The 27,412-nt window shown below is 47.9% G+C and overlaps 2 protein-coding genes across 3 annotated transcripts in view; one reads left to right on the top strand and one right to left on the bottom strand.

The window, feature by feature from the left end:
• Positions 1-7,344: 7,344 nt before the first annotated feature.
• On the bottom strand, positions 7,345-24,361 carry c8h9orf85 (chromosome 8 C9orf85 homolog). 2 transcript variants are annotated; one of them, XM_038804106.1, is made up of 5 exons: positions 23,467-23,597; positions 17,425-17,564; positions 16,171-16,277; positions 15,003-15,116; positions 7,345-7,827 (listed from the first exon to the last, which is right to left on the bottom strand). In XM_038804106.1, exons 3-5 carry the CDS (start codon positions 16,263-16,265, stop codon positions 7,536-7,538), a joined length of 501 nt encoding a protein of 166 aa, XP_038660034.1. In that variant the 5' UTR covers positions 16,266-16,277; positions 17,425-17,564; positions 23,467-23,597; the 3' UTR covers positions 7,345-7,535. The 2 variants fall into 2 exon arrangements, with proteins under 2 accessions (XP_038660034.1, XP_038660033.1); XM_038804105.1 differs by lacking the exon at positions 17,425-17,564 and having other exon boundaries at positions 23,467-24,361.
• Positions 24,362-25,896: 1,535 nt separating this feature from the next.
• The window catches only part of LOC119970089 (alpha/beta hydrolase domain-containing protein 17B), a 69,533-nt gene continuing 68,017 nt past the window's right edge, over positions 25,897-27,412 (top strand). The window contains exon 1 of the mRNA XM_038804104.1: positions 25,897-26,363. Coding sequence (XP_038660032.1) covers positions 25,897-26,363 — 467 coding nt within the window. The remainder of the gene's footprint in view (positions 26,364-27,412) is intronic.

Below are 27,412 nucleotides of genomic sequence, written 5' to 3'. Positions count from 1 at the left end.
AATGTAAATACATAGACATCGGGTGAAGCATACGGCGTGTGGTCAAGTGAACACAAAACAGAACGGTTAGAGATAGTGTTAGTGCTGGAATTAAGTTTTAAAGGGTTAGTACGGTTATAAGAGATGTAGGAAGAGGATCTGTGAGGGAAAGCTCGCAGAATCGCCGCGCTCTGGCGCCATCTTGTGATTTTGCTTTGCAGGTACTTTTGAAATGTAGTCTCTGTTGTACTGTAGGAAATGAAGGAGCACATTTGCACAAGCCTCCCCACCCCCCAACCCAACCCAATACAAACAGCAATGTGATAATGTTTTTCATGATTTTCTCAGTAGCCTGGTACCAGTCCCTTAATAATTAGATTCCAGCACTTTCTCCTCACTGATGCCAGCTATCCTGTAGTTCCTTACTCTTTCCCTCTCTTTTCTGGAATAGCAGAATAACATTTGGTAAAACTTCTGAGACAGCTGAGGCTGTTCTAGAATCTGGGCAATTTTGAAAAAATTCATAGGAACAAGAGTGGGCCATTCAGCCCCTCGAGGCTGCCCCACCATTCCATGACATCATGGCTGATCTGTGACCTAACTCCATTATCAGCGCCGGCCCTAGGGTTGCTGGCGCCCCGGGCAAGCTGAACTTTGGCGCCCTTACAAGTATAATTTTAAAAAATTTTCACAAGGAGAAAAACTGAAAATGTAGAATAGAAATTCAGCAGTTACAATACAACTTGGCGGCGTTCACAGCTCAGCCACTCTGTACAGTAACGCAAACCGCTTCCCGGACCCACTGCTGGACACACGAGTCACCCCAGAGCCATTTGGCAAATAGTTCTCATTTAGCCTCACAACTTTTAATGGGTAGAAATTGTTTTGTTTCTATATTCTGTTCAGGACCGATCTTCAATTCACTGTGTACACAACTAACCTGTCTCTCATTTAAAAAACAAAAACTGTCTGCCCCTCAAAACATACCATGGTGGTCAGGACAGGACCCGAACGCTGTCCAATTGATAACAAATGAAATGTTTCTGAATCACCCAAGCGACGATCCGCGAAACTTTCTCCCTCAGATGCATGTGCTGCACATTCAGTAACTTTAACCAGATGTCAGACTTTTCCCTTTTCGCGGCTGCAAAAGGACGTCTGAAGCGAACTCGTGATTGTTGGCCTCTGCACCGTCAAACGGTCTCAGGCGTGTGGTCAAGGGGGTGAAAAAAAGTTGGAGCAAAGTTTCGGAAGAGTTTTGAGACTTCAAAGGACAGACAGCTGTAGCGTCGCCGGCGCTCCGGTGAAGCTCTGGTTTCTCCGGCGAGTTAGGGAGCTGATTGGCAAACAGCAAGACCGGGGTAAGGTCAGTTGCCACTTGGTGGGAGTCGTTGCCCTGGACCTTGAAATGCCCGAAGTGCAGCAACGCCGCTCGTGTGAAATGGACATGGCCGTGGCATTTCAGGCTGGGTGCGTGGGACTGTGAGCCGGGGCAGGTTAATCAATACCAACCCTGCAGTGATTCCGGGAAAAGTGTGGGAACGATTCATTTCACCCCCTCCCCGCGGTGAGAACAAGAGGAGTGAGATAGAGAGAGAGAGAGAGGAAGAGAGGGGTGGCTCGGAATGCGGAAGGAGCTTACCTGAAGAAGAGTTTGGAGAAGGCATTGGTTTTTTTCAATGGGTGATCTCTGCATTGTTGCCCAGTGGAGGGTTTGGAGTACCTGAGGACAGACTCTGCCCGCACACCCCACCTTATTAACGCTGCCTGATGATGTCACTACTGGGCACTGAGAAAGAGAGAGAGAGGCAAAAGTTGACAGCATTGTTACCGTCTCCTCCCAATGACAAAACGGAATTCTCTGCCAAAACTCAGATTGCTACAAATTGGTGTCCATTTCTCTGTAATCATTAACGACAGGAAGAAAATGTGATTTATTAATGGTTAACACACCAAATACACTGGCAAACACACCTGTAATTAATTCTTATTTTACTCTACTCATCTACTCATTGGGTGAGACAGTGTATAATTGAGGGAATTATCCCCCCCCCCCCCCCCCCCCCCCCCCCCCCCCCCCAGCCTGTCTGCCCCGTCCACAGAGGGAATCTCCGCTGACAGAATCACTTCACCTTGTTCTCTTGTCTGGTCAATATGTTTGTTGTTGTTGCAGATTTCTTACAACAGAATTAGTATTTCCCCGAGCTAAGGCTGTTGATTCAGGCGACTGGAACGCTTAACCTTTTTTTTTGATGGGGGGGGGGGGGTCACACGAAGTGGAGAGAGAACCTCGGAGCTAAGGTTTGGAGTCCGGATCATTCTTCGTCCAGTGAACGGGAAGCAGAACTGCAAGTACAAAGCTAATCCCATCTGCAGATCTCTGTCTCCACAGAGGCTGTCAGACCTGCTGAGATTGTTCTGTCTGTTCTGGGTGGGGTGGGGGGATTGCCTCCGTCTCCGGCATCCTCAGTGATTTGCTTTGATCTAAGAGGTGGTGGAGTGCTGCAGGTATTTGATTCTAACAAGACGTTATTGACATTTATAGGCGGCGGGGCAGCCCTGTGGCCCCAGCAGCAGGCCCGCTGGTTGTGTTTACCAATCCCCCCCCCCCCCCCTCCCCCTCCATATGTGAACCCAAATGTAGAACCGGGCTTGCTTCACTATCTCGGCAGACATCAAAGCAAATATGCGTCTTCCCTTCCCATTGAGGACTTGTTCAAAAGTCACTAAAGAAATCTCACTGTACCAGCAATTCACAACAATGACTGAACATATGTTAAGGGTTCCTAGCGCCCCCTAGCACATGGCACCCCGGACGACTGCCTGAGTTGCCGGTACCTTGAGCCAGCCCTGACCATTATACCTGCCTTTGGCCCTTATCTCTTAATTTCTTTGCTTAAAAAAAAAATCTATCTCATATTTAAAATTAACAACTGATACAGCTTCAACTGCTGTTTGTGGGAGAGAGTTCCAAACTTCTACCACCCTTTTAGTGAAGACGTTCTTCCCAACATCTCTCCCGAACGGTCTGGCCCTCATTTTCAGACCATGCCCCCATTCCGAGTTTTGGAATCTCCAACCGTAGAAATTGTTTATCTTTATCATAAGCAATGCATCCACTCTGAATTCAGTGTCTCATTGGACTGTGTGTGTGATGTCAACTGTCTGTGTGTGATGGATGATTCTGTTTGTGTGTGTGATTAGCAACTGTGTGTGTATATCTGATGGGTGACTGTATGTGGGTGTGTGTGATGGATGATTGTATGTGTGTGTATGATTGGTGTGACGTTATGGAAAATGTTCAGAATACATGTTCAGAATACAGGGGCAGCACGGTAGCATGGTGGTTAGCATAAATGCTTCACAGCTCCAGGGTCCCAGGTTTAGTTCCCGGCTTGGGTCACTGTCTGTGCGGAGTCTGCACGTCCTCCCCGTGTGTGCGTGGGTTTCCTCCGGGTGCTCCGGTTTCCTCCCACAGTCCAAAGATGTGCGTGTTAGGTGGATTGGCCATGCTAAATTGCCCGTAGTGTCCTAAAAAGTAAGGTTAAAGGGGGGGGGGGGGGGGGGGTGTTGGGTTACGGGTATAGGGTGGATACGTGGGTTTGAGTAGGGTGATCATTGCTCGGCCCAACATCGAGGGCCGAAGAGCCTGTTCTGTGCTGTTCTAATCTACAAGGGTTGTCATATCATAATTAACCACTAGATGGAGCTGGATGCAGAACTATATAAAGCACTGACTCACAGGCTTCTGGGAGAAGGCTGGAGAGGACAGCATGGAATTAGTGAGAGAGATTAGAGTACAGTTATGGATAGAGTGCAGAGACTAGTGTTAGTAGAGTGTAGATCACTAGACTATTGTTTACTATAGGAGTAAGTGGTCGAGTTTAATAAGCAGTGTAAATAAATGTTAGCTTTGTTAACGAATTTAGCTTCTGTGGTCTTTATGAACACTACGACATCCATCCTGAGAACAAGAATCACAAAGAACACCACAATGTGTTCCTGTGTGTGTGTGATTGGCGATTGTGTGTGATGGATGACTCTGTGTGCGTGATAGGTGACTGTATGCGTATATGATGTGTGATTGTATGTGTGTGCGTCCCTTTTTTGAATCAGGTTTCTGTTATCATAATGAAATCATATTTCCATGTGGCTACGCGTCGCTGCATCTCATCAATATTACCATTGATCGCGGTGTATAAGTTGACCACTGAAGCCTCCAAAAATCCTTCCAAAGATGGGAGTCATCTTCTACACGGAGTATAGAACGTGAACAGTCAATGTATTAGTATCGGTGGTCGCCATTTTAAAATATAAATCATTACGCCAGTAATTCAGATTAAAATAATGTAGTTAACTCTTCGAATGATTTAATTGCGCAACAATAGCTTTAATGACACTCCAAGTGTTTTAACACCACCCAGTTCATTGCCTTTGGAACAAAGGGTTAATCAAATTCATTTAGAATAACTTTGGCTATGGCATCATCGCTAGCATGTCCCCCTCTGGATTTGGCACTTTCCCTTTCAGAACCATCTCTCCATCACAAATCACCTTCCTCCCCATCCATTGGACTTGGATATGCGGTGATAGTTTGTGCATTAATAGCATCCCGCGATTTGACGATGAAATGACACAAAACATCAAGCTGCCAGCGTGCATATTTCTATTCCTCCAGAAGGTTCTCTCTCTCAACCACCCACCTACTCCATTTAGCATGAACATCGTCATTGAATAGTTTGTTCACGCACACATCCAAGGGCTGAACTACAGGTATTAGACTTCCTTCTTAAACCTGCATTGTGGGTGTTATTTCTCCACTTGGTCTAATCAGTAATATGGGACCTGAGCATGTCCCACACTAGTAAGTTACATTCTATGCTAGGCTACTAGGGTGCCTCCCCCACACATTATGTATCCATAACTACACTCCACCCTCATCCATCCAAACGTTGAAATGGACAGGCACATAACACTTGCAGAGAGCTGGATGTTTGGCACGGTTTTACGTTTGAAAAATACCATAGGCTTTAATTTAGTCCCGTACGCCATGCAGGCTGGTACCACCATGAATCCTGCCTGCCTCATGCCCCGTCATTTTCTCTCAAACTGTTTTTCGCACCTTTCCACTCTGCAGTTTGTTTTCCGGGCACGGCAGAATTCACGGGCCTGCCATCCATGTGACATATACGGGTACCAATACCTCTGCTGCTGTTTGCTGATGAATGGATGGTAATTTTGGCATTGAGGTCTCCTGGTAGTCTCTGCCGGATCTTGGTCTTCTGTCACAACACGAGGCTGTTTCACTCCATAAAGCAGCAACGCCAACTAGCGGTTAGCCTGAAATCTTTGGGGACCCGGGGTTTGATTTGACCCACTTAAATGCATTTCCAGTGATGATGCAGCCATTCTGATGATTTCCAGGGACCCATTCCAATTCTCGCTCTCATGATCAGGCCAGTGGCTGGTCTCTGTTCTCATGGCACGTTTGGTCTTTGGCTTCTTCTTCAGGGCGGATTCTTTCTTCCGTTCTCGCACCGGTCTTTCACCAACGCGGAATTCCCTCGCAGCAGCACGGTAGCACAAGTGGCTGGCACTGTGGCTTCACAGCTCCAGGGTCACGGTCTGTGCGGAGTCTGCACGTTCTCCCCGTGTCTGCGTGGGTTTCCTCCGGGTGCTCCGGTTTCCTCCCACAGTCCAAAGACTAAAACACGGAAACAATTACCAAATAAGGCTGATGCTGAAAGTCTGAAATGGAAACAGGAAAGGCTGGAGAACAGTCACCTTTTGTGGGGTGCAAGAGAGTGCACGATCAGAAACAAGTTAACTTTGGACCGGTTTAGCACAGTGGGCTAAACAGCTGGCTTGTAATGCTGAACAAGGCCAGCAGCACAGGTTCAGTTCCAGTACCGGCCTCCCCGAACAGGCACCAGAATGTTGCGACTAGGGTCTTTTCACAGTAGCTTCATTGAAGCCTACTTGTAATAATAAGCAATTATTAAGGGCAGCATAGTAGCACAGTGGTTAGCACAATTGCTTCACAGCTCCAAGGTCCCAGGTTCGATTCCCGGTTTGGGTCACTGTCTGTGCGGAGTCTGCACGCTCTCCCCGTGTTGTGCGTGGATTTCCTCCAGATTCCTCCCATAGTCCAAAGACGTACAGGTTAGGTGGATTGGCCACGCTAAATTGCCCTTAGTGTCCAAAAAGGTTAAGTGGGGGTTACTAGGTTACGGGGATAGGGTAGAAACGTGGGCTTGAGCAGGGTGCTCTTTGTAGGGCAGCGCTGTAGCATAGCGGTTAGCACAATTGCTTCACAGCTCCAGGTTCGATTCACGGCTTGGATCACTGTCTGTGCAGAGTCTGCACGTTCTCCTCATGTGTGCGTGGGTTTCCTCCGGGTGCTCCGGTTTCCTCCCACAGTCCAAAGATGTGCAAGTTAGGTGGATTGGCCATGCTAAATTGTCCTTAGTGTTCAAAATTGCCCTTAGTGTTGGGTGGGGTAACTGGGTTATGGGGATAGGGTGGCGGTATGGGCTTGGATAGGGTGCTCTTTCCAAGAGCCGGTGCAGACACAATGGGCCGAATGGCCTCCTTCTGCACTGTAAATCCTATGAACCTATTTCAGTTCAGCTCAATGTCTTCACCAGAACTAAACATTTCAATAAACCTAATTTTGAGTAGGACACTTTCAAAGACATTTAAAGATGGCCGACAAACACCAGCCTTGCTACATCCTCCCATATGCCATGAGAATTAGAACTAAAGCATTTTCTGTTTAGTTACCTGTGATCTATTAAAGTGCAATAGGAAACAAAAGTGGGATAAAAGTAATTTCTTGTATCACTTTATTTACGTGACTCACAGAAGACCAATTTTCTCAACATTTCACCATTTGAAATAGGTGATCAAAATAAAATAATTTTATAGGATAAAGAACACGTTAGGTCACTATGCAGAATGCAGTCAGTTGTGCCTCCATTTGGCTATTAATAATAATCTTTATTATTGTCACAAGTAGGCTTACATTAACACTGCAATGAAGTTACTGTGAAAAGCCCCTAGTCGCCACACTCCGGCGCCTGTTCGGGTACACAGAGGGAGAATTCAGAATGTCCAATTCACCTAACAAGCACGTCTTTCGGGACTTGTGGGAGGAAACCGGAGCGCCCGGAGGAAACCCACGCAGACACGGGGAGAACGTGCAGATTCCAAACAGTGACCCAAGCGGAAATCGACCCTGGAGCTGTGAAGCAACAGTGCTAACCACTGTGCTACCATGCAGTGGGTTGGTGGGGGGTTGGTGGTTACACCTGAAAACTAAACAAGCAGATATTTGAAGTGAATGTAAATTACTTCAAAACTTCAATCAGTCAAAACAAATATGAAGTTATATCTGTCTGTAGTTTGTTCCCACAATCCTCAATATTTAGCACAGTTTGACTTTTACATGTCCTGGCACTCTGCATGAAACAAAAAAGTGGTTCAGTAAGATTCATACGTTGTGTACTAATGTGAGATTATTCAATGTCACATCATACAGCAATGATCAAGATCCATCACACATCTAGAGTCAAGGTAGAAATATCAGGCACTCCCTGTGCCTCAGTCCCTTCAGTCTTGGCTGCTTTCTCTTTCTGTGATGCGGTGTCTGCATGTTGAGTGGAAAGATGAGTGAAAGAGGACTGAACAGAATAGTCCAGATCTTTTCCATCACTGCCCTCATCACTATCAAAATCAGAGTCATCAACGCTGTTGCTGGCATCGTCGTCCCCTTTTCCACTCTTTGCCCTGTTTCTTGGGTTTATTTCTTCATCACAGTTTTCGTGTTGGTCTTCTGCAGAGTTCAGTCTGGAGATTGGAGGAAAGAGAAAGAAAATTAGACCCTTAATTGGTAAGTGGCAAAATAAATTACGTTTATATTGAGAACAACCTTCTGACCTCGAGTAACTGTGCGGAGTTTGCACGTTCTCCCCCGTGTCTGCGTGGGTTTCCTCCGGGTGCTCCGGTTTCCTCCCACAGTCCAAAGGTGTGCAGGTTAGGTGGATTGGCCATGCTAAATTGCCCGTTAGTGTCAAAAGATGTGCAGGTTAGATTACAGGATTAGGGAGGTGGTGTTTTGGAAGTCAGTGCAGACTCGATGGGCTGAATGTCCTTCTGTGCTGTCGGGATTCTATGATTCTAACCCGAAGCCGTAAAAGTCGCAAAGTGCTTCACAGCCACTGAAGTGTGGTTGCTGTTGTAATGTCGGAAACAGGGCGGCAAACTGTGCCCAGCAAGTTCCACAAATAGGCATGCGATTATGACCCGATGCTTTGAGGATGTTGATTGGGAGATGAATATTGGCCAGAACAGCAAAGGTGCCGAGGGATCTTTTACATCAATCTGTGTGGGTGTGTGCAAATCAACCTTGCCCACCAAAGCAGACTGCCCTCTGCTGAATGGGGCAGCTCCAGAACCATCAAGCTCTTTTGCACAGTTTCTGATGATGCTTTATGCATAGGACAGTGGATGACGTGACGGCAGAGGATGGCAAAGAAATATGACATTGCTGTGGGGTTGGGAAACCGTGACATCCAACTATTTTTTAAAAACCAGGGAGCACAGGCAATTACTGGTGAAATCTGCACAACATTGCCGGAAACGTTCCCCATTAAACACTTGGTAAAAACAACTTCACAAGGTTAGAGAATTGTAAAATAGGTTTAAAGAAAACCATAATTGGCAGAAAATTGAACTCTCAATATCGAAATAATAAAGGGCAGTTGGGACAGGGGTTATTATTACTCCTCAAAGCCGCCTCAACCCAATGCTGCTCAAACCCCCTAAGGGGAAACATACCTACATCTACAAAGAGTTGTCCCGAGGTGATTTCCTCATTCTGTTTCAGCAAAGTGGAATAATTGTGAACTTTGAATGTAGAGTATAATATAATTCAGCGCCTTACAAACCATGCCTTATTGAGAGGAAGACTGTACCTTCACCGTGGGAGCTCAATAAAATCCAGGAGCAGAATAAGACCCTGTATGTTTTGACTTCTGGACAAGACCCGCTAATGTCTGCCTGCACTTTTCAGTTGCACGCTGATCTGTGAACAACCAGTGACGGTGGCAGGGACTTGAGGGACTGCCCATCTGATTCTGCTCCTAGACAAGGCAGCCATCTACAGGACCAAGTTGGACTTGATCCTTGGGGAGGAGGAGGGGTTCTGCTGTGGCTATGGCTCTTGCTGTTGACTGAATGCTTCAGAGATGTTGGGGAAGTGAGTCGTGCCGGTATCTTCCACAAGTGGAACTGGAGTGTGTAGTCAACACTGGTAATAACAGTGACAGATTCATCGACCTGAAACACTTAAAATAGTTAACGAAAAGGCCCATTAACTCTGCTTTGCTTTTCCAGATGGATCTTTCAAGCATTTTCTATTTTTATTACTAGTTTACGAGTTTGCTTTTGATGAATATATTCTTTATCAGCTGAGTCCCTTTGAAAACGGAGGACTGCTTTGATTTTGTTTTTTTGTGGTTGATGATCATGGAGAGGGATGGCAGAGTGGTTAGCACCACTGCCTCACAGCGCCAGGGACCTGGGTTCGATTCCGGCCTTGGGTGACCGTCTGTGTGGAGTTCGCACTTTCTCCCCGTGTCTGCATGGGTTTCCTCCGGGTGCTCGGGTTTCCTCCCACAGTCCAAAGATGTGCAGGTTAGGTGGATTGGCCAGGCTAAATTGCCCCTTAGTGTCCAACAGTTAGGTGGGGTTAAGGGGGAGCGGGCCTAGGTATGGTGCTCTTTCAGAGGGTCAGTGCAGACTCAATGGGCCAAATGGCCTCCTTCTGCACTGTAATTTTTCTATGATCACCTATTCAATTTTTGGTTAAGGATCTACCTTGGTACAGCAACCTGTTACAAGAACAATCTGTATAATGTTTTAAAAATTTGTTTGCGACTCTTAAATCTAAAGCCACTAAACTTTTCCAGGCATTGTGTGGTAACGGCGACTGTGCAACGTGTGACTTCACTCTGTTGATGAAGGTGACCACCTTCAATAATACCACACTCTGCTCCTGTCTCATCTAATGACAACCTACCGGTTATTAGACTAACTAGCAGCAAATAATATATGGAAACGCAACGTACCAGTGAAGATCTTGAAGTATATACTCCCATTTGTTTGAACGGAAAAGCAGAAAAATACGCAAAGCAGAAAAGCAGCACTGGAAAGGTACAGGGAGTGTTTAGAGCGCCATCTGGCTGTAGTGAATAATATAGCACGTAGTAACCCTGCTCCTCCTCAATGCAGCTGTATCCAATTTAGCTCAGTTGGTTGCACAGCTGGTCTGTGATGCAGAGCGCAGGTTCAATTCCCGTACTGGGTGAGGTTATTCGTGAAGGCCTTGCCCGAGGTGGGGTGACCCTCAGGTTAACGCATCACCGGTCAGCTCTCTCCCTCAACGGGGAAAGCAGCCTCTAGTCACCTGGGACAATGATGACTTTACGTTAATTTAACAACGCTCAACATTTGAATAATAATCCTCACATGTATTTCACATACATGGATTTCTGTATTTCACTTTATATAGTTACAAAACAGCCAAGAGTCAAATTTAAACTCTCCTAAAACACGAGTTTGGTGGGACGACTGATAAGTCGAACCGGAGGTTAAGAGATATTTTCCTCTCAGATCAAATTACGGATTATAGAACAAAGGCGGGTACATGGAGTTAAGATCAGTCATGATCCAATCATAACTGGAACGTCACGCTCTTGCCCGATTCAAATGGGTTCAAGTTCCACAAGAGACTGGAAAAACCTGTGCTGACTCTTCCCAATGCAGAACTGTGGGAATTCTATACTGTGGGAATTCTGTACTGTCAGAGGAGACATCCTTTTTCACGACGCATTAAAGCCAAGACACTATCTGCCCTTGCAGGTGAATGTAAAAGATCCCACTGCATTATTTAGAAAAAAAATAGCAGGGGAGGGAGCTCTCCCTGGCGTGTGTGAAGGTATGCATAAGCAATCATGTAAATAGTAATGTACACGACCTCCAACCAGCAGGTAGCAGAGGACAACCACGTGGCAGTGTTACCTCAGCGAGTCTGGAGATAGTCGTCATAGTGGATAGTCATATTTGTTGTAGCTCTGAGATAATTTTCTCATGGTTATCTAACCCACTTAATTGTTTAGCAATAAACATTTAACTAGTTAAGAACTTGACGTTCTCTAGTTCATGATTCCTATCGGCCAAGCACCAGAATCTAACAGTGCTAATCTAGATAGGAATAATATGATTAGGGATAGTCAGCATGGTTTTGTGAAGGGTAGGTCATGCCTCACAAACCTTATCGAGTTCTTTGAGAAGGTGACTGAACAGGTAGACGAGGGTAGAGCAGTTGATGTGGTGTATATGGATTTCAGTAAAGCGTTTGATAAGGTTCCCCACGGTCGGCTATTGCAGAAAATACGGAGGCTGGGGATTGAGGGTGATTTAGAGATGTGGATCAGAAATTGGCTAGTTGAAAGAAGACAGAGGGTGGTGGTTGATGGGAAATGTTCAGAATGGAGTTCAGTTACGAGTGGCGTACCACAAGGATCTGTTCTTTGGCCGTTGCTGTTTGTCATTTTTATAAATGACTTAGAGGAGGGCGCAGAAGGTTGGGTGAGTAAATTTGCAGACGACACTAAAGTCGGTGGAGTTGTAGACAGTGCGGAAGAATGTTGCAGGTTACAGAGGGACATAGATAAGCTGCAGAGCTGGGCTGAGAGGTGGCAAGTGGAGTTTAATGTGGAGAAGTGTGAGGTGATTCACTTTGGAAAGAATAACAGGAATGCGGAATATTTGGCTAATGGTAAAATTCTTGGTAGTGTGGATGAGCAGAGGGATCTCGGTGTCCATGTACATAGATCCCTGAAAGTTGCCACCCAGGTTGATAGGGTTGTGAAGAAGACCTATGGTGTGTTGGCCTTTACTGGTAGAGGGATTGAGTTCCGGAGCCATGAGGTCATGTTGCAGCTGTACAAAACTCTGATACGGCCGCATTTGGAGTATTGCGTACAGTTCTGGTCGCCTCATTATAGGAAGGACGTGGAAGCTTTGGAACGGGTGCAGAGGAGATTTACCAGGATGTTGCCTGGTATGGAGGGAAAATCTTATGAGGAAAGGCTGATGGACTTGAGGTTGTTTTCGTTAGAGAGAAGAAGGTTAAGAGGTGACTTAATAGAGGAATACAAAATGATCAGAGGGTTAGGTAGGGTGGACAGTGAGAGCCTTCTCCTGCGGATGGAGGTGGCTAGCATGAGGGGACATAGCCTTAAATTGAGGGGTAATAGATATAGGACAGAGGTCAGAGGTAGGTTTTTTACGCAAGAGTGGTGAGGCCGTGGAATGCCCTACCTGCAACAGCAGTGAACTCGCCAACATTAGGGCATTTAAAAGTTTATTGGATAAGCATATGGATGATAATGGCATAGTGTAGGTTAGATGGCCTTTAGTTTTTGACTTCCCATGTCGGTGCAACATCGTGGGCCGAAGGGCCTGTACTGCGCTGTATCGTTCATGTTCTATGTGACGGCCAATAATTATCCCTCAACCAACACTTAATAATCAGATGATTTGATCATTATATTGCTGATTTTGGGATCTTGCTGTGCGTGCATTGGCTGCCATGTTTCCTTGCATTACAGTAGCGACACCATTTCAAAAGCACTTAATTGGCTGTCGGGCACTTTGAGATGTCCTGTGCTGTAGAAGGTGCTATATGATTGCAAACCTGACTTTCAATTGAATGGCGGAATGGACAAGAGGGGCTGAATGGCTGGCTCCTGCTCCTGTTCCAAAAGGGTCTTTCATTACCAGTGCATGAAACGCTCAGTCACAAGTTGTCGATGCAACAGGATAATATAATTTAAAATCAGCAAGTGGTTTCCGGGACAGGGAGGAACTTTGCTTCTTAAATAAAATATATTTGGCCAAGCACAGGAAGAGCCATCACGGAACAATATTGCCAGCTAGAAACTTACCGTTACCAGTTTCCTTTCTTAAAAATCAGGGAGAACCGACAGCTCTAACTTCAGGAAGTCTTCCAACAGGTGAAATGCCAGGGAACTTTCCCAAGTTATAATTCTGGCAGAACATGCAAACAGCATAGTTCACAAAACCTCCTGATGCAGTGCGGTACGAGCGAGAAGCACTATTGATGTGCTTCATCTCATGCCTCATCGCATATTAGATATTTTTTTAAAGGACATCTTTAATCCTTAGGAGCTGATCCCAATTTGATCTAAATATGGATTTGATTCAGTATCATGCTGTACTAGTCATTCTATAAATAAATTTGACCAATAACTTCAGGCTGTACACTTACTCTGGTCCACTGTTTAGGTCATTTGTGGTCACGGTACTGAACGAGTAAACCCAGGGGCCCAGAGGTCAAACCCCACCATTGGATCATATAGGCTTTACAGTCAGAAACAGGCCATTCAGCCCAACTAGGCCATGCCAGTTTGTATGCTCCATCCCAGCCTCCTCAACCTCTCCAACATATCCTATCCCTTTCACCCTCCTGCACATGTCTAACTTCCCCTTAAAACCACCTATATTACAATTGACCTTGGAAGCAGCACAGATTCACAAGGTTGTCACCAGGGCTCTCTGGGTTAAAATGAAGAGAGATTACATAAACTTTACTTGCATTCTCGAAGCAATTGAGGTGAAGGGGTGATGTGATAGGGGCAGGAGTCGGCAATTTAGCCTCCTGAGCCTGCTCCACCGTTCAATACGATGATGGCTGATCTCATCACGGCCTTGAGATGATCAAGAGGTGATTTGATAGAGTTATTCAAATCATAAGCAGTATTCAAATCATAAGGGGTCTGGGCAGTGTAGATAGGGAGGAACTGTTTCTGTTTATGGAAGGTCTTAGAATCATAGAACACCGATTTTAAAGTGAATGGCAAAACAAATTGGAGATGTGTCAGGTGGATGTGCCTTCAAGAAATGGGTGTTTATCAAATAGCTGCAGTGATGTCAGTGTGTGAGTGGAACTGGGCTGTCTGTCTTTTACTTTCGTTTTGAGCTGTAAAGCTGCTTTGCGGCTGTTGTTTGGTTTTGTTTTCAGAGTTGGAGAGCTGTATTCAAAGCAAGCAGATGTGTAATGATCTGTCTCTCTACAAGCTAAAGAATGTCTTCAGCTCACTTTATTTCAAAGTAATACCGGTTTGTGTAGAGAACTTAAACCTGCTGTCTTTGTAAAAAGGGTTTAACTTATGAATGTTGCTGGGAAAGGTATTAAGGGTTACCTATAGAGTATTGTATGTGTGGGGTTACGTGTGTTGTTACGTGATCAGATGTTTACTGCGTATTTATAAAATGTTAACTGGGTTCATAGAATAAACATCGTTTTATTTTTAAAATAGTTAAGGTCTCTGTTGCATAACACCTGGAGAGTGGGCCCTTATGCGCCCCATAACCCAAATCTATTCAATGTCATGGGTCAGGTGAACTCCATGATATACTTTGGTGTTCTCTAAACCCTGGCCCATAACAGGTGGCAAGAATTTAAAAAATTTTTTTTTTTTTTTTTTAAATGCAGCGAGTGGTAACGATCTGGAATGCCCGAAATGGTGGGGGAGGCAGGTTCAATTGAGGTCTGCAAAAAGGAATTAGGTAATTATCTAGAGAAAAGATTTGTAGAGCTACAGGGAAAATGCCAGGGAACAGGAACTGAGTTGCTCTCAGAGAGCTGGCACATACACAACAGGCCAAACATCTTCCTGTCCTGGAACCATTCTATGCATCTTTAGCCACATTACTTGGTTGGTCACACAATGGGCAACCGGGCTGTCAAAGGCAGCAAGCGAAGGGCAACAAGCATGGCCTTGTTTGCATTGTCCATATAATGGAAACAAACGACAGGAGAATAAAAGGCACAAATCTCCGATCGCGGGAGTCCGCCTGCTTATGGAAACTCCCTTTCGGTTGGGGTTTGCAAGACGTCTCGTTGGGAATAAAGCATTGCAACAACTACTTACGGGTTCACAATCTCTTCTCTCTTCCCACATTTGGCACAGAGTTCCAACTTGAAAGCACATGGTTTACACATAACGTGGTAAGAATCCTTCACGGTCTTCTGAAGGCATTTAACACTAAACAGAATTAAAAAGGAAAGTCAGGGGGTTACAGGCAGCTGAATTTTTAACATCGCAATGGACAGCCAGTTGTCTAAATGGTGGATCAACCAAGTTCTTGTATTTCGCATTTCTATTCAGAATCCATTTGAATGTTATAGCACAGGGAGAGGCCATTCTGTTATCTAATCTGCGGCAATTTTAGACAGCTAGTCTAATTCCATTCTCACAACTTCCCAAACACTTAGCTATTCCTCCTTTTTTAATGTAACCATCTTAATTTCCTTCTGAAAGGATTAATAAGCACGAGTTTTTGATAGGCCATGTTTTGCAGACCAGAGATGGCTCAAGTTAGCAATCTTCTCTGCAAGGTGCACAGACAAACTAAAGGTGCCTGCTGCAAATGATTTTAAAAAGGCTGCGTAAAAGCTAACGAGAGGTCAAATATGTAATAAAACAGCCCAGTGTTGGGCCATATCAGTGTTTGAAAGTGATCATTGGGGAAAATATTCTAGGTCCAAAGTTCTGACGATACCCCAGTTTTGAAGTTCTCACACTTGCCATCTGGCAGCATGGAAGTCATTACAGGTCTCCTACAACAATTGGAGCTATTGTGATCAATGTCAGTGAAAATTGGTATTGGATGTTTAAATGTTGCAGGCAAAAAAAAAAATCACACGAGGCGGACATCATGTTGATATCAAACAATATGTTACAACGGAGACTACACTTTTAAAAAGTTGTTCTGTGGCTGGAAAGGACTTTGGGATGTTCCGAGGTGCTGGAAGTCACTTTATAAATGCAAGCTGTTTTTTCTTGACTGCCTTTGATGAGGGCGACAACCTGATGGTGCAAGTATTGAAAACTACAGGGTATTTCAAGGATCATCAATCTACCACAAAATAGAATTTATATATATATATATATATATATATACATACATATAAAAAGAACATTAAAATATATTCAGAATTCACAGGGGCCAAATTATGACAAATAAGATTTCAACCGAATGTCAGATGGTACAATTACAGAAATATGACCTCAAAGCACAAATAAGCTTTTAACTCACCATTTCCGAGCCTGACTAAGTGGTTTGTATTTGTTGTATTTTACTTTCCATTCCAACACTTCTTTACAATGTTTACAGATACCAGAATGCACCATAGTATTTAATCTCTGGGAGGAAAAATTTAAAAAAAATTAATGTATTAATGCAACTTCAAAATCCAAATTTCAACATCTACTGGAGAAGGCGCAAAAAATTCAACAAGTTCATTCAAGTCGCCATAGTCTCAGATGACCAGAGGCTGCTTTCCCCTTTCAGGGGGGACAGCTGACTGATGGTGATTTAACCCAAGGATCACCACACCTCAGGCGAAGGGCAAGGTTGAGAAGGCGGAGCCTTCATGAATAACCTCAGCCGGTACGGGAATCGAACCCGCGCTGCTTGCCTCGCTCTGCATCACGAACCAGCTGTCCAGCCAACTGAGCTAAACCGGCCCCAGAGAAGGACAATACTAGAATGGAAGTGCTCTACTAGCTGGAAAGACTGGTCAGACATCTTTAGAAAGGAAAAGGCTAAGGGATGACCTGATAGAGGTCTTGGGTTTGGTACAGCAGATGCAGAGACGATGTTTCCACATCTGCAGCAGTCATCATTGTAAAAGACAGACACTAATAAATCCAATAGGGAACTCAGGCAAAACTGCTTTACCCAGTGAGTGGTGAAATTTGCCATTACGGAGTGGTCAAACCAAATAGCATAGATACATCTTAGGGGGAAACCAGCAAAACGCACGAGGGAGAAAGGAATAGAGGGATGTGCTGATAGAGTGAGAGCAGGAGGGGTAGGACTGTGTTGAGCATAAACTCAGTACCAGACCAATTAGGCTAAATGGCCTGTTTTTATACTGAATATACTTTGTCAGCAATTATCCAGGAAAAGGATCATTCCCAACTACAGAATCAGAAGTTCAAGTAAGCTAAAGCCCCTTTGTACTATGGATCTCAACTTTGTTACATTTCTGGTTAAATAAATATAGACAGTCTGGGGGAAAATGGTACTAATCGTTCCACTCGAGGTCACCAAAACCATGCCAAGCAGACTAATAAGATTATCTACAAGAGAGGATTTTCTGGTTAACATGCGATAAAATACTAGGAAGAGGCAGCAGCCAAGGCCGACTTGTGACCTAACTACACATATACCCAGCTTTGTCTCGCATCCCTTAATAACTTTAATGATTTTCATTAATCTCAGATTTAAGTTAACACCTGACCCAGCATCAATTGGCATTTGCAGAAGAGGGTGCCAGACTTTTACCTTTGCGTGCAAGGAGTTTGTTTCCCAACTTCACCCTCAAAAAGCCGGGCTCGAATCTCGGGGCCACATTATCCTGCTCCTTGACTCCCTAAAATCGCAGGGAGTTTACACAAGTCTTCTGCAACTTTAAACTTCAGTAACTTTGGATGTAGACGTGATAGAAACAAGTAGTGAATGGCATTTTAAAAGCATCATTCATTAAGGTTTTAATGCAATTGTTGTGATGCCGAAACCGATTGGAAATGGCAACAGTAAATGAAAGGTGGCCTGTATGTTAGAGCTAGCAGAACGGAGTTCATAAACCCTGCAAACTTGAAATTTTATGAATTATGCTTCAAGCAATTGGCTTGTGCACATCCAAAGCTACTAAATTTGAACGGTGCACGCGGATTTTATAAATACTTCAATTTCTCTCCATCTACTCTTATCAATGCCCACAAATAATATTGCAAACTTTGATCAATTCCTCACTTAATCATTTCAGTATTAGGGAATACAACCCTAATTTGTAACCCTCGTAACCAGAGTAGCACAGTAGCACTGCTGCCTCACAGCGCCAGGGACCCCGTTTCGATTTCAGCCTCGGGTGACTGTGAGGAGTTTGCACATTCTCCCCGTGTCTGCGTGGGTTTCTTCCGGGTATTCCGGTTTCCTCCCACAGTCCAAAGATGTGAAGATTACGTGGACTGGCCATGCTAAATTTCCCATGGATGTGTAGGTTAGGTGGGGTTGTGGGAGGGGGCAGGGAGGGTTCTCTTTCAGAGGGTTGGTGCAGATCTGATGGGCTGAATGGTCTTTTTCTGCACTGTACCGATTCTATGATTCTAACTTAAGCCAGGGATCATTTTTGTAAATCTATGCTGCACTCATCTTGAATGGCATGGTAGCACAGTGGTTAGCACTGTTGCTTCACAGCTCCAGATGCCCAGGTTCGATTCCCGGCTTGGGTCACTGTCAGTGCGGAGTCTGCACTTTCTCCCCGTGTCTGCGTGGGTTTCCTCCGGATGCTCCAGTTTCCTCCCACAAATCCCAAAGGAGGTACTGCTAGGTGAATTGGACATTCTGAATTCTCCCTCAGTGTACCCAAACAGACGCCGGAGTGTGGCGACTAGGAGATTTTCACGGTAACCTCATTGCAGTGTTAATGTAAGCCTACTTGCGACAATAATAGAGACTATTATATTATACTAAAGTGTGGTGCCCAGAAATGAACCGAGTATTCCATCAAAATTCAGGAAAGGATTTCAAGCTGACAGCACAAAGGGAATGTCAGGCTGTCTTGAGGTGGGCTAAGGTTAAACTGTCACTGGGCAGCAACAACATGTCTGTTTAATTATGTCAACCTGAGACAGAAAATCTGCAGCATCAAAAAGAGGCCATTCAGCCCATAGCGTTTGTGCTGGTCTTTGAAAGAATCTATACAGCCGAATCCCATTTTCCAGTTCTTCCCTGTTCAAGGGCAGTTCAAGTGCACATCCAAATATTTTTAAAGATACAATGAGGGATTTGCCTCTCACCCTTTCATTCAGCGAGTTCCAGCTCCCCAACACCCTCTTGGTGAAAGAAAACTCTCAACCTCCCTCTAACCTTCTGACAATTACTTATAGGGCGGCACGGTAACACAGTGGTTAGCACTGTTGCTTCACAGCACCAGGGACCCGGGTTTGATTCCCGGCTTGGGTCACTGTCTGTGCAGGGTCTGCACATTCTCCCTGTGTCTGTGTGGGTTTCCTCCGGGTGCTCCGGTTTCCTCCCACAAGTCCCGAAAGACTTGCTGTTAGGTGAATTTGACATTCTGAATTCTCCCTCGGTGTACCCGAACAGGCGCCGGAATGTGGCGACTAGGGGATTTTCACAGTAACTTCATTGCAGTGTTAATGTAAGCCTACTTGTGACAATAATAAAGATTACTTTAGTGCCCCCTTCTGCTAACGGAAATAAATCCTTCCTGTACACTATCGAAGTCACTTAATTAAATCTCCCCTTATCCTCTCTGATCCAAAGAAATTAATCTCAGTCTCTTCAGTATTTGCACATAGCTAATATTCTCCATTCTTGGAAAGATTTTCATTAATCTCCTCTGTGCCCTCCAGTGTGATTCTGACCTTTCTCAGGAATCCATCGTTTTAGTCATTGATTGGATATTTAGCTTTGTACTTTACAAATGCAATTAGGGCCTCACGGTAGCATGGTGGTTAGCATCAATGCTTCACAGCTCCAGGGTCCCAGGTTCGATTCCCGGCTGGGTCACTGTCTGTGCGGAGTCTGCACGTCCTCCCCGTGTGTGCGTGGGTTTCTTCCGGGTGCTCCGGTTTCCTCCCACAGTCCAAAGATGTGCAGGTTAGGTGGATTGGCCATGCTAAATTGCCCGTAGTGTAAGGTTAATGGGGGGATTGTTGGGTTACGGGTATACGGGTTACGTGGGTTTAAGTGGGGTGATCATTGCTCGGCACAACATCGAGGGCCGAAGGGCCTGTTCTGTGCTGTACTGTTCTATGTTCTATGTTCTAATGGAGATTTATTTTTTGGTGGGCTGTAAATAATTCCTGGCTATAAATACTTAACGGCAAATCAGCCCTGTAAAACCCAGTGTTTACTGTGAATTTATTGCAGTCACCTCAACAGCCTTCTTTCTTTGCCCTCCCTATTGGGCAGGAATCTGGCACGGAGGGAACCTGTTGTACCGGTCTGGAATGTTTTCCAGCAAAGATCGCCTGAATAAACAGGCAAAAATGCCTAAAAATGCAGATCCCGGCTGGAGCTACCATAAGTGCAACATCCCTCTCACATGTCGCCAACCGGAAGTCTTCGTAGTCAATTATTGACATCCTCCTGCGGCATAGATAAGATGGATAGTCAACAACTTTTCCCAAAGTTAGGGGAGTGTGAAACTAGAGGGCACAGGTTTAAGGTGAGAGGGGAGAGATACAAAAGGGTCCAGAAGGGCAATTTTTTCACTCAAGAGGGTGGTGAGTGTCTGGAATGAGCTGCCACAGGCAGTAGTAGAGGTGGGTACGTTTTTGTGATTTAAAAAGCATTTAGACAGTTATATGGGAAAGCTGGGTGTAGAGGGATATGGGCCAAATGCGGGCACGTGGGATTAGCTTAGTGGTAAAAACTGGGCGGCATGGCCAAGTTGGACCAAAGGGCTCATCTCCCCCTTCTCACCTTAAACCTGTGCCGTCTAGTTTCACACCCCTACCTTCGGGAAAAGATGTTGACTATCCCTCTTATCCATGCCCAAGGCGGATGTCAATAATTTACTAAGAAGACTTCCTGTCGGCTAGTTTACAAAGGCAATACAGCTATAATGAAGGTGCTTTGCCTTCTTCCACTGGAAACAAAAATGGTCTAGAGTGCCAGAGCTCCGTGGCTCATATCTCTCGGTTCTGAAGCATGGGAGGTTTGAAACGGAAGAGAATAGTGGCATTATTGGCCAGCGCTGAATTTGCCGTTTTGAGCGTCCAATAAGACAGCACAGAAGGAGGCCATTCAACCCATCCTGCCTGTGCCAGCTCTTTGAAGCATCTATCCAGTTAGTCCCACTCGTCTGCTCCTTCTCCACTGCCCTGTAAATTTTTCTTTTCTCTCCAAGTATTTATCCAAGTGCTTTTTGAAAGTCAAGTTGTCGAATTGCTCTACCCACTGGGTTGCGGACCCGTCTGCCTTTTCCTCGCTCTGAACAGGTCATAATTGTAAACACCACTATTAAAGCTCCCTTTACTTTGCTTCAAGGAGGCCAATCCCAGCTCCTCCTGTCTCTGTGCAACTGAAGTCCCTCACCTCTGGCTACCGCTCTAGTAAATCTCCTCTGGACCTTCACACCAGACCTTGCTAAAGTGTGGTGCCCAGAATTAGCAGCAGTACTCTAGTGGGGGCCTAAGCAGAGATTTGTAAATGGTTAGTTTATCTTCCTGAAAGTCGAAACGTTGCTGAAACAGGCAGCACTGAACCCCCCCCCCCCCCCCCCCCACCCCCACGGAAATTGAATGGATTACTTTGTGGGCAACTATTCAAAATAATTGTAAGAAAACTAGGTTGCAAAAGAGCCTTTGAAAGGAAAGGCAAGATTATTATGCAAAATGCTACTTGAAAATTAAAATCTAAAATGTAATTAAGGAGCAATGTGGTTCATCTTTATCTAATTTCACTCTTAATAATGTTTGGTGAATGTGTTCACACCAAATTCTAGGATATTGGAGCAGGCCCACCACACACCCGTACGTTAGGAGGTTCCAGTGTGATTACAAGGTGTTCATTTCCAGTTTAGTGTACGCAGGCTGTCGCGCTCAAACACGGGATATTTCAGGGTTGGCCAGTGCAGACCAGCTATGAAAAAACTGCTCCCGATTTTGGAGTCCCTAATATAATCCATATTTCAAAAGAAGAAAAGTCCCACTTATGCGTAACTTTTGTTTGAAAAGAGGAGGATTGCAAGATGGTAAATGTGAATTTTATTCACCCAAAGCCAACATTTAGCCTCCAGAAAGTTTGGTTACTATCTGTGGAATCATTCTCATGCCGTTTACCGACATTTGCTTTTATGTTACTTTTCAGAAGCTCAGCTTTTGATTCAGTGGGCAGCACTCAGAGTCGGAAGGTGTGGCTTCAAGTCCTATGCCAGAGTCTTGAACTCATATAATAATAATAATAATAATCTTTATTAGTGTCACAAGTAGGCTTACATTAACACTGCAATGAGGTTACTGTGAAAATCCCCGACTCACCACTTTCCGGCGACTGTTCAGGTACACAGGGGGAGAATTCAGAACGTCCAATTCAGCTAATGGCACGTCTTTCGAGACTTGCGGGACGAAAGGCTGCTGTGGGAGGCGGGAGGAGAGATTGCAAGGGGTCGGACCAAAATTTTTATTTGCTCTCTGGCCATGGGGGAGGTGCCTGAGGACTGGAGAATAGCTGATGTGGTCACACTATTTACGAAAGGTTGGAGAGATTAGCCATGGAACTACAGACCAGTGAGTCTCACATAAGTAGCAGGGAAACTATTGGAGAATCTATCTCCATTTGGTTTGATCAGAGATAGTCAGCATGGCTGTGTCAGAGGAGGTCATGCCAAACAAATTTGATTGAACTTTTTCAGGAGTAAACCAAGTGAATAGAGAAGGGTAGTGCAGTTGATGCAGTGTATGGATTCCTGCAAAGCCTTTGACAAGGTCCCACTGGGGGACTTTTAAGGAAGGCAAATGCACATGGGTCACAGGATAACTCGATAAGGTGGATTCAAAAGTGGCTAAGCTGTAGGAGGGTGATGACAGACAGCTACTTTAGTGACGGGAAGCCAGTGTCCAGTGGTATACCCCAGGAAGGGTTTCCCATTATTTGTCATTTATGTAAGCAACATGTTTTCTCCTCTCAGCCCTGCACAGTCACTTTCAGAGCGCCCCAAAGTTTCTTCATTTGATCCTTGCCTTCACTACTTACTGCTCGAGACATTATCCACAAAGTAAGAAGTCTTACAACACCAGGTTAAAGTCCAACAGGTTTGTTTCAAACACGAGCTTTCGGAGCACGGCTCCTTCTTCAGCCGTGCTCCGAAAGCTCGTGTTTGAAACAAACCTGTTGGACTTTAACCTGGTGTTGTAAGACTTCTTACTGTGCTCACCCCAGTCCAACGCCGGCATCTCCACATCATTATCCACAAAGACAGACCAGGTGTACTATTGGACGCTAAACTCTAGTCTGTGGAACAGCGCAGCACAGGAGGCCATTCAGCCCACTGTGCCAGTGCTGGTGCTTTGAAGAGCTAGCCAATTGGCCCCACTATCTCTTCTTTACCTGCAAAGACCTGCTTTTTTTTACCCTCATCATAACTTGATGAATAAACTCACCCCTCTCTGGTTGCTTTATCAATTGCTTTAAATCTGTGTCCCCTGAGTCTCTGACTATTAGAAGCAGCTGCTTTGTATTTACTCTACCAGACACTCCCTCCCCCTGATGATTTTGAATGCTGAAATAAATGGTTATTGAAAATAAGCAGATTTAAAGATTAGAGGCACATTTCACAGGGAAACTGGTGCTTACCTTTATCTGGTCACTTTTAATATATTTGTCATTTTTGAACCCAATAACGTTCTGGTGCTTCTGAGCCCTCCTCCTGGCAACGTTTCCTTTCTCTGTGCTCATGATGTGTTTAATAAACTGCAGTTGTTTTCAGTGAATTGTGAGATATGTTCCCCAACAGGGCAACACGCACACAGGAAGCAGATGTAGCTGCGCCGGAAGTGAAAGGCGAGGTGACGGGGGGCGGCGAGTTCCGGCCCCGCCCCTCCACGCAGCCGATTGGTCACTCCCAACAGCTCTGGCGATGCTGCGTGGTCGGGCGCACATCTGTCAGCGGCGCCCGTCCAATGGCAAAGCGGGAAGGCCGGAGGGGGCGGGACCGGAGGTGATTGGTCCGGTTTCCGGCGCTGACTCCGCCCTCCAGTTTTAAAAAAAAGGACGGTTATTTGCCCCAGACTGGGGACCGGGCTTCCCGGATGTTCACCGGACCGGACAGCGACGCATCCCTTTGTTTTAGCCGCCGGGGGGAAACGGCGGGCGCGGCCCAGGTTCCGCCGACTATTGTGTTCCCCCCTCCCCAAAACACTCAAACCGAACTCCTCCTGGCCGCCAGGCCGGGGCCTCCAGAAACCCTCCACCGGCAGCGGGGCGGGATGTGAAGTGGTTTCCTGAGGAGCCGGACACAGAGCAGCTGCCCCGGGCAGGTTAATCCCCCTCGTCCCGCATCACTGAGCCGGATCCTGGGCCCAGTCTCCCGGTGATTCCCCCCCGAGCGGAGCGGCGGAGACTCGGCAGCAGCAGCAGCGCGGAGAGCCGCCATCCTCCACACAGCCCGCGGCCTGACTGCCAGCAAACCTTCACCGGCACCCCGCCCGGCACCGACCCGACTGCCTGGCGGCTGCAGGGCCCTCAACTCAGCTACCCCACCCCTCCCCTACTCCCCGTTAACCCACTCCCCCCAACATCTCCCTACCCCCTCACTCACTCCCACTCCTCACCCCTTTCACACCCCACCCCCTCACCCCCCTTCACCCCCACCCCCTTCCTCCCCTCACCCCCCACTCCCTCACCCCCCACTCCCTCACCCCCCCACTCCCTTCACCCCCACCCCTTCACCTCCACCCCTCCCCCCACCCCTCAACCCTCCCCTCCCCCCAACCCTCCCCTCCCCCCAACCCTCCCCCCCTCACCAACCCCCCTCCCCCCTCCCCCCCTCACCAACCCCCCTCCCCCCTCACCAACCCCCCTCCCCCCTCACCAACCCCCCCCCCCCCCTCACCAACCCCCCTCCCCCCCTCACCAACCCCCCTCCCCCCCTCACCAACCCCCCTCCCCCCCTCACCAACCCCCCTCCCCCCCTCACCAACCCCCCTCCCCCCCTCACCAACCCCCCTCCCCCCCTCACCAACCCCCCTCCCCCCCTCACCAACCCCCCTCCCCCCCTCACCACCCCCCTCCCCCCCTCACCAACCCCCCTCCCCCCCTCACCAACCCCCCTCCCCCCCTCACCAACCCCCCTCCCCCCCTCACCAACCCCCCTCCCCCCTCACCAACCCCCCTCCCCCCCCTCACCAACCCCCCTCCCCCCTCACCAACCCCCCTCCCCCCCTCACCAACCCCCCCTCCCCCCCTCACCAACCCCCCCTCCCCCCCTCACCAACCCCCCCTCCCCCCCTCACCAACCCCCCTCCCCCCCCTCACCAACCCCCCTCCCCCCCTCACCAACCCCCCTCCCCCCCTCACCAACCCCCCTCCCCCCCTCACCAACCCCCCTCCCCCCCCTCACCAACCCCCCCCCCCCCTCACCAACCCCCCTCCCCCCCTCACCAACCCCCCCTCACCAACCCCCCCCCACCAACCCCCCCCTCACCAACCCCCCCCTCACCAACCCCCCCCCTCACCAACCCCCCCCCTCACCAACCCCCCCCCTCACCAACCCCCCCCCCCTCACCAACCCCCCCCCCCTCACCAACCCCCCCCCCCTCACCAACCCCCCCCCTCACCAACCCCCCCCCCACCAACCCCCCCCTCACCAACCCCCCCCCCTCACCAACCCCCCCCCTCACCAACCCCCCCTCACCAACCCCCCCCTCACCAACCCCCCCCCTCACCAACCCCCCCCTCACCAACCCCCCCCCTCACCAACCCCCCCCTCACCAACCCCCCCCTCCCTCACCAACCCCCCCTCCCTCACCAACCCCCCCCCCCTTACCACCCCCCCCTTACCAACCCCCCCCCCCCACCAACCCCCCCCCCTCACCAACCCCCCCCCCCCCCTCACCAACCCCCCCCCCCCCCCCCTCACCAACCCCCCCCCCCCTCACCAACCCCCCCCCCTCACCAACCCCCCCCCCCCTCACCAACCCCCCCCCCCCCCTCACCAACCCCCCCCCCCCTCACCAACCCCCCCCCCCCCCCCCCCCTCACCAACCCCCCCCCCCCCCCCCGGCCATGAATAACCTGTCTCTCAGTGAGCTGTGCTGCCTGTTCTGCTGCCCGCCATGCCCGGGCCGGATCGCCTCCAAGCTGGCCTTCCTGCCCCCCGAGCCCACCTACGCGATGCTGGCGGACGAGGCGGGCGGCCGCTGGAGCCTGCACCTGTCGGAGCGGGCCGACTGGCAGTACTCACAGCGGGAGAAGGACTCCATCGAGGCCTTCATGAGCCGCAGCAGCCGGGGCAGCCGCATCGCCTGTATGTTCATCCGCTGCTCGCCCAGCGCCCGCTTCACCCTGCTCTTCTCCCACGGCAACGCCGTGGACCTGGGCCAGATGAGCAGCTTCTACATCGGCCTGGGCTCCCGCATCAACTGCAACGTCTTCTCCTACGACTACTCCGGCTACGGGGCCAGCTCAGGCAAGCCCTCCGAGAAGAACCTCTATGCCGATGTCGACGCCGCCTGGCAAGCCCTCCGCACCAGGTAGGCACCTGTCCAACACCCAGGCCATTCAGCCCATTGCATCGGTGCTGGCTGGCCAGGATCAGTCATTGAGTATTTTCGGGCTAGATTCATGTATATCAGAGGGTAGCACAGTGGTCAGCACTGTTGCCTCACAGCTCCAGGGTCCCAGGTTCAATTCCCCGCTGGGTCACTATCTGCGGAGTCTGCACTTTCTCACCGTGTCTGCGTGGGTTTCCTCCGGGTTCTCCGCTTTCCCCTCTCCATCGAAAGATGTGCAGGTTTGGTGAATTATCCGCACCAAATTGCCCTTAGTATCGAAAAAGGTTAGGTGGGGTTACGGGGATAGGGTGGCAGTGTGGACTGAGATAGGGTGTTCTTTCCAAGGGTCTGTGCAGACTTGATGGGCCGATTGACCTCCTTCTGCACTATAAAGTCTATGATCTATGTCCATTCTTCCATGGGATGTGGTGTCACGGCATTTGTCGCCCACCCAGAATTGCTCTTGAACGGCGTGACTAGCTCGGATGTAGTCACAGACGTTTACAGCGCACAACAAGACCAATTGGACCATCGCGCGCAAAGGAGTCAACAAACATCTGACTGCCCTTATCATGTGTCCCAGCCTTGGCCCACAATCTAAAATTTGTAACTGCGGGGGTGTGGGGTGGCTAAGAGTCAACTGTATACTGTGTGGGGCTTGCATGTTCTCCCTCTGTCTGCGTGGGTTTCCTCCAGATGCTCCAGTTTCCTTCCACAAGTCCTGAAAAACATGCTTGTCAGGTGAATTGGACATTCTGAATGCTCCCTCAGTGTACCCGAACAGGCACCAGTGTGTGGCGACTATGGGATTTTCAGTGGCTTCATTGCAGTGTTAATGTCTGCCTAATTGTGACATTCATTAGGATTATAATTGTTATGTGGATCTGGAGTCACGTGGGTCACACTGGGTATGGATCGGGAAAAGGACATTAGTCTGCAGGATGTTTTAAGTCCCACTATACATTGCACGTTCCCCCCCGACGCTGCCCGTTCCCCCCGACGCTGCCCGTTCCCCCCGACGCTGCCCT

The sequence above is a fragment of the Scyliorhinus canicula genome, chromosome 8 (assembly GCF_902713615.1).
Source record: "Scyliorhinus canicula chromosome 8, sScyCan1.1, whole genome shotgun sequence".
Taxonomy (NCBI): domain Eukaryota; kingdom Metazoa; phylum Chordata; class Chondrichthyes; order Carcharhiniformes; family Scyliorhinidae; genus Scyliorhinus; species Scyliorhinus canicula.
The sequence above is the reverse complement of the archived record's forward strand: the minus strand, read 5'-3'. Positions and strand labels throughout refer to the sequence as shown.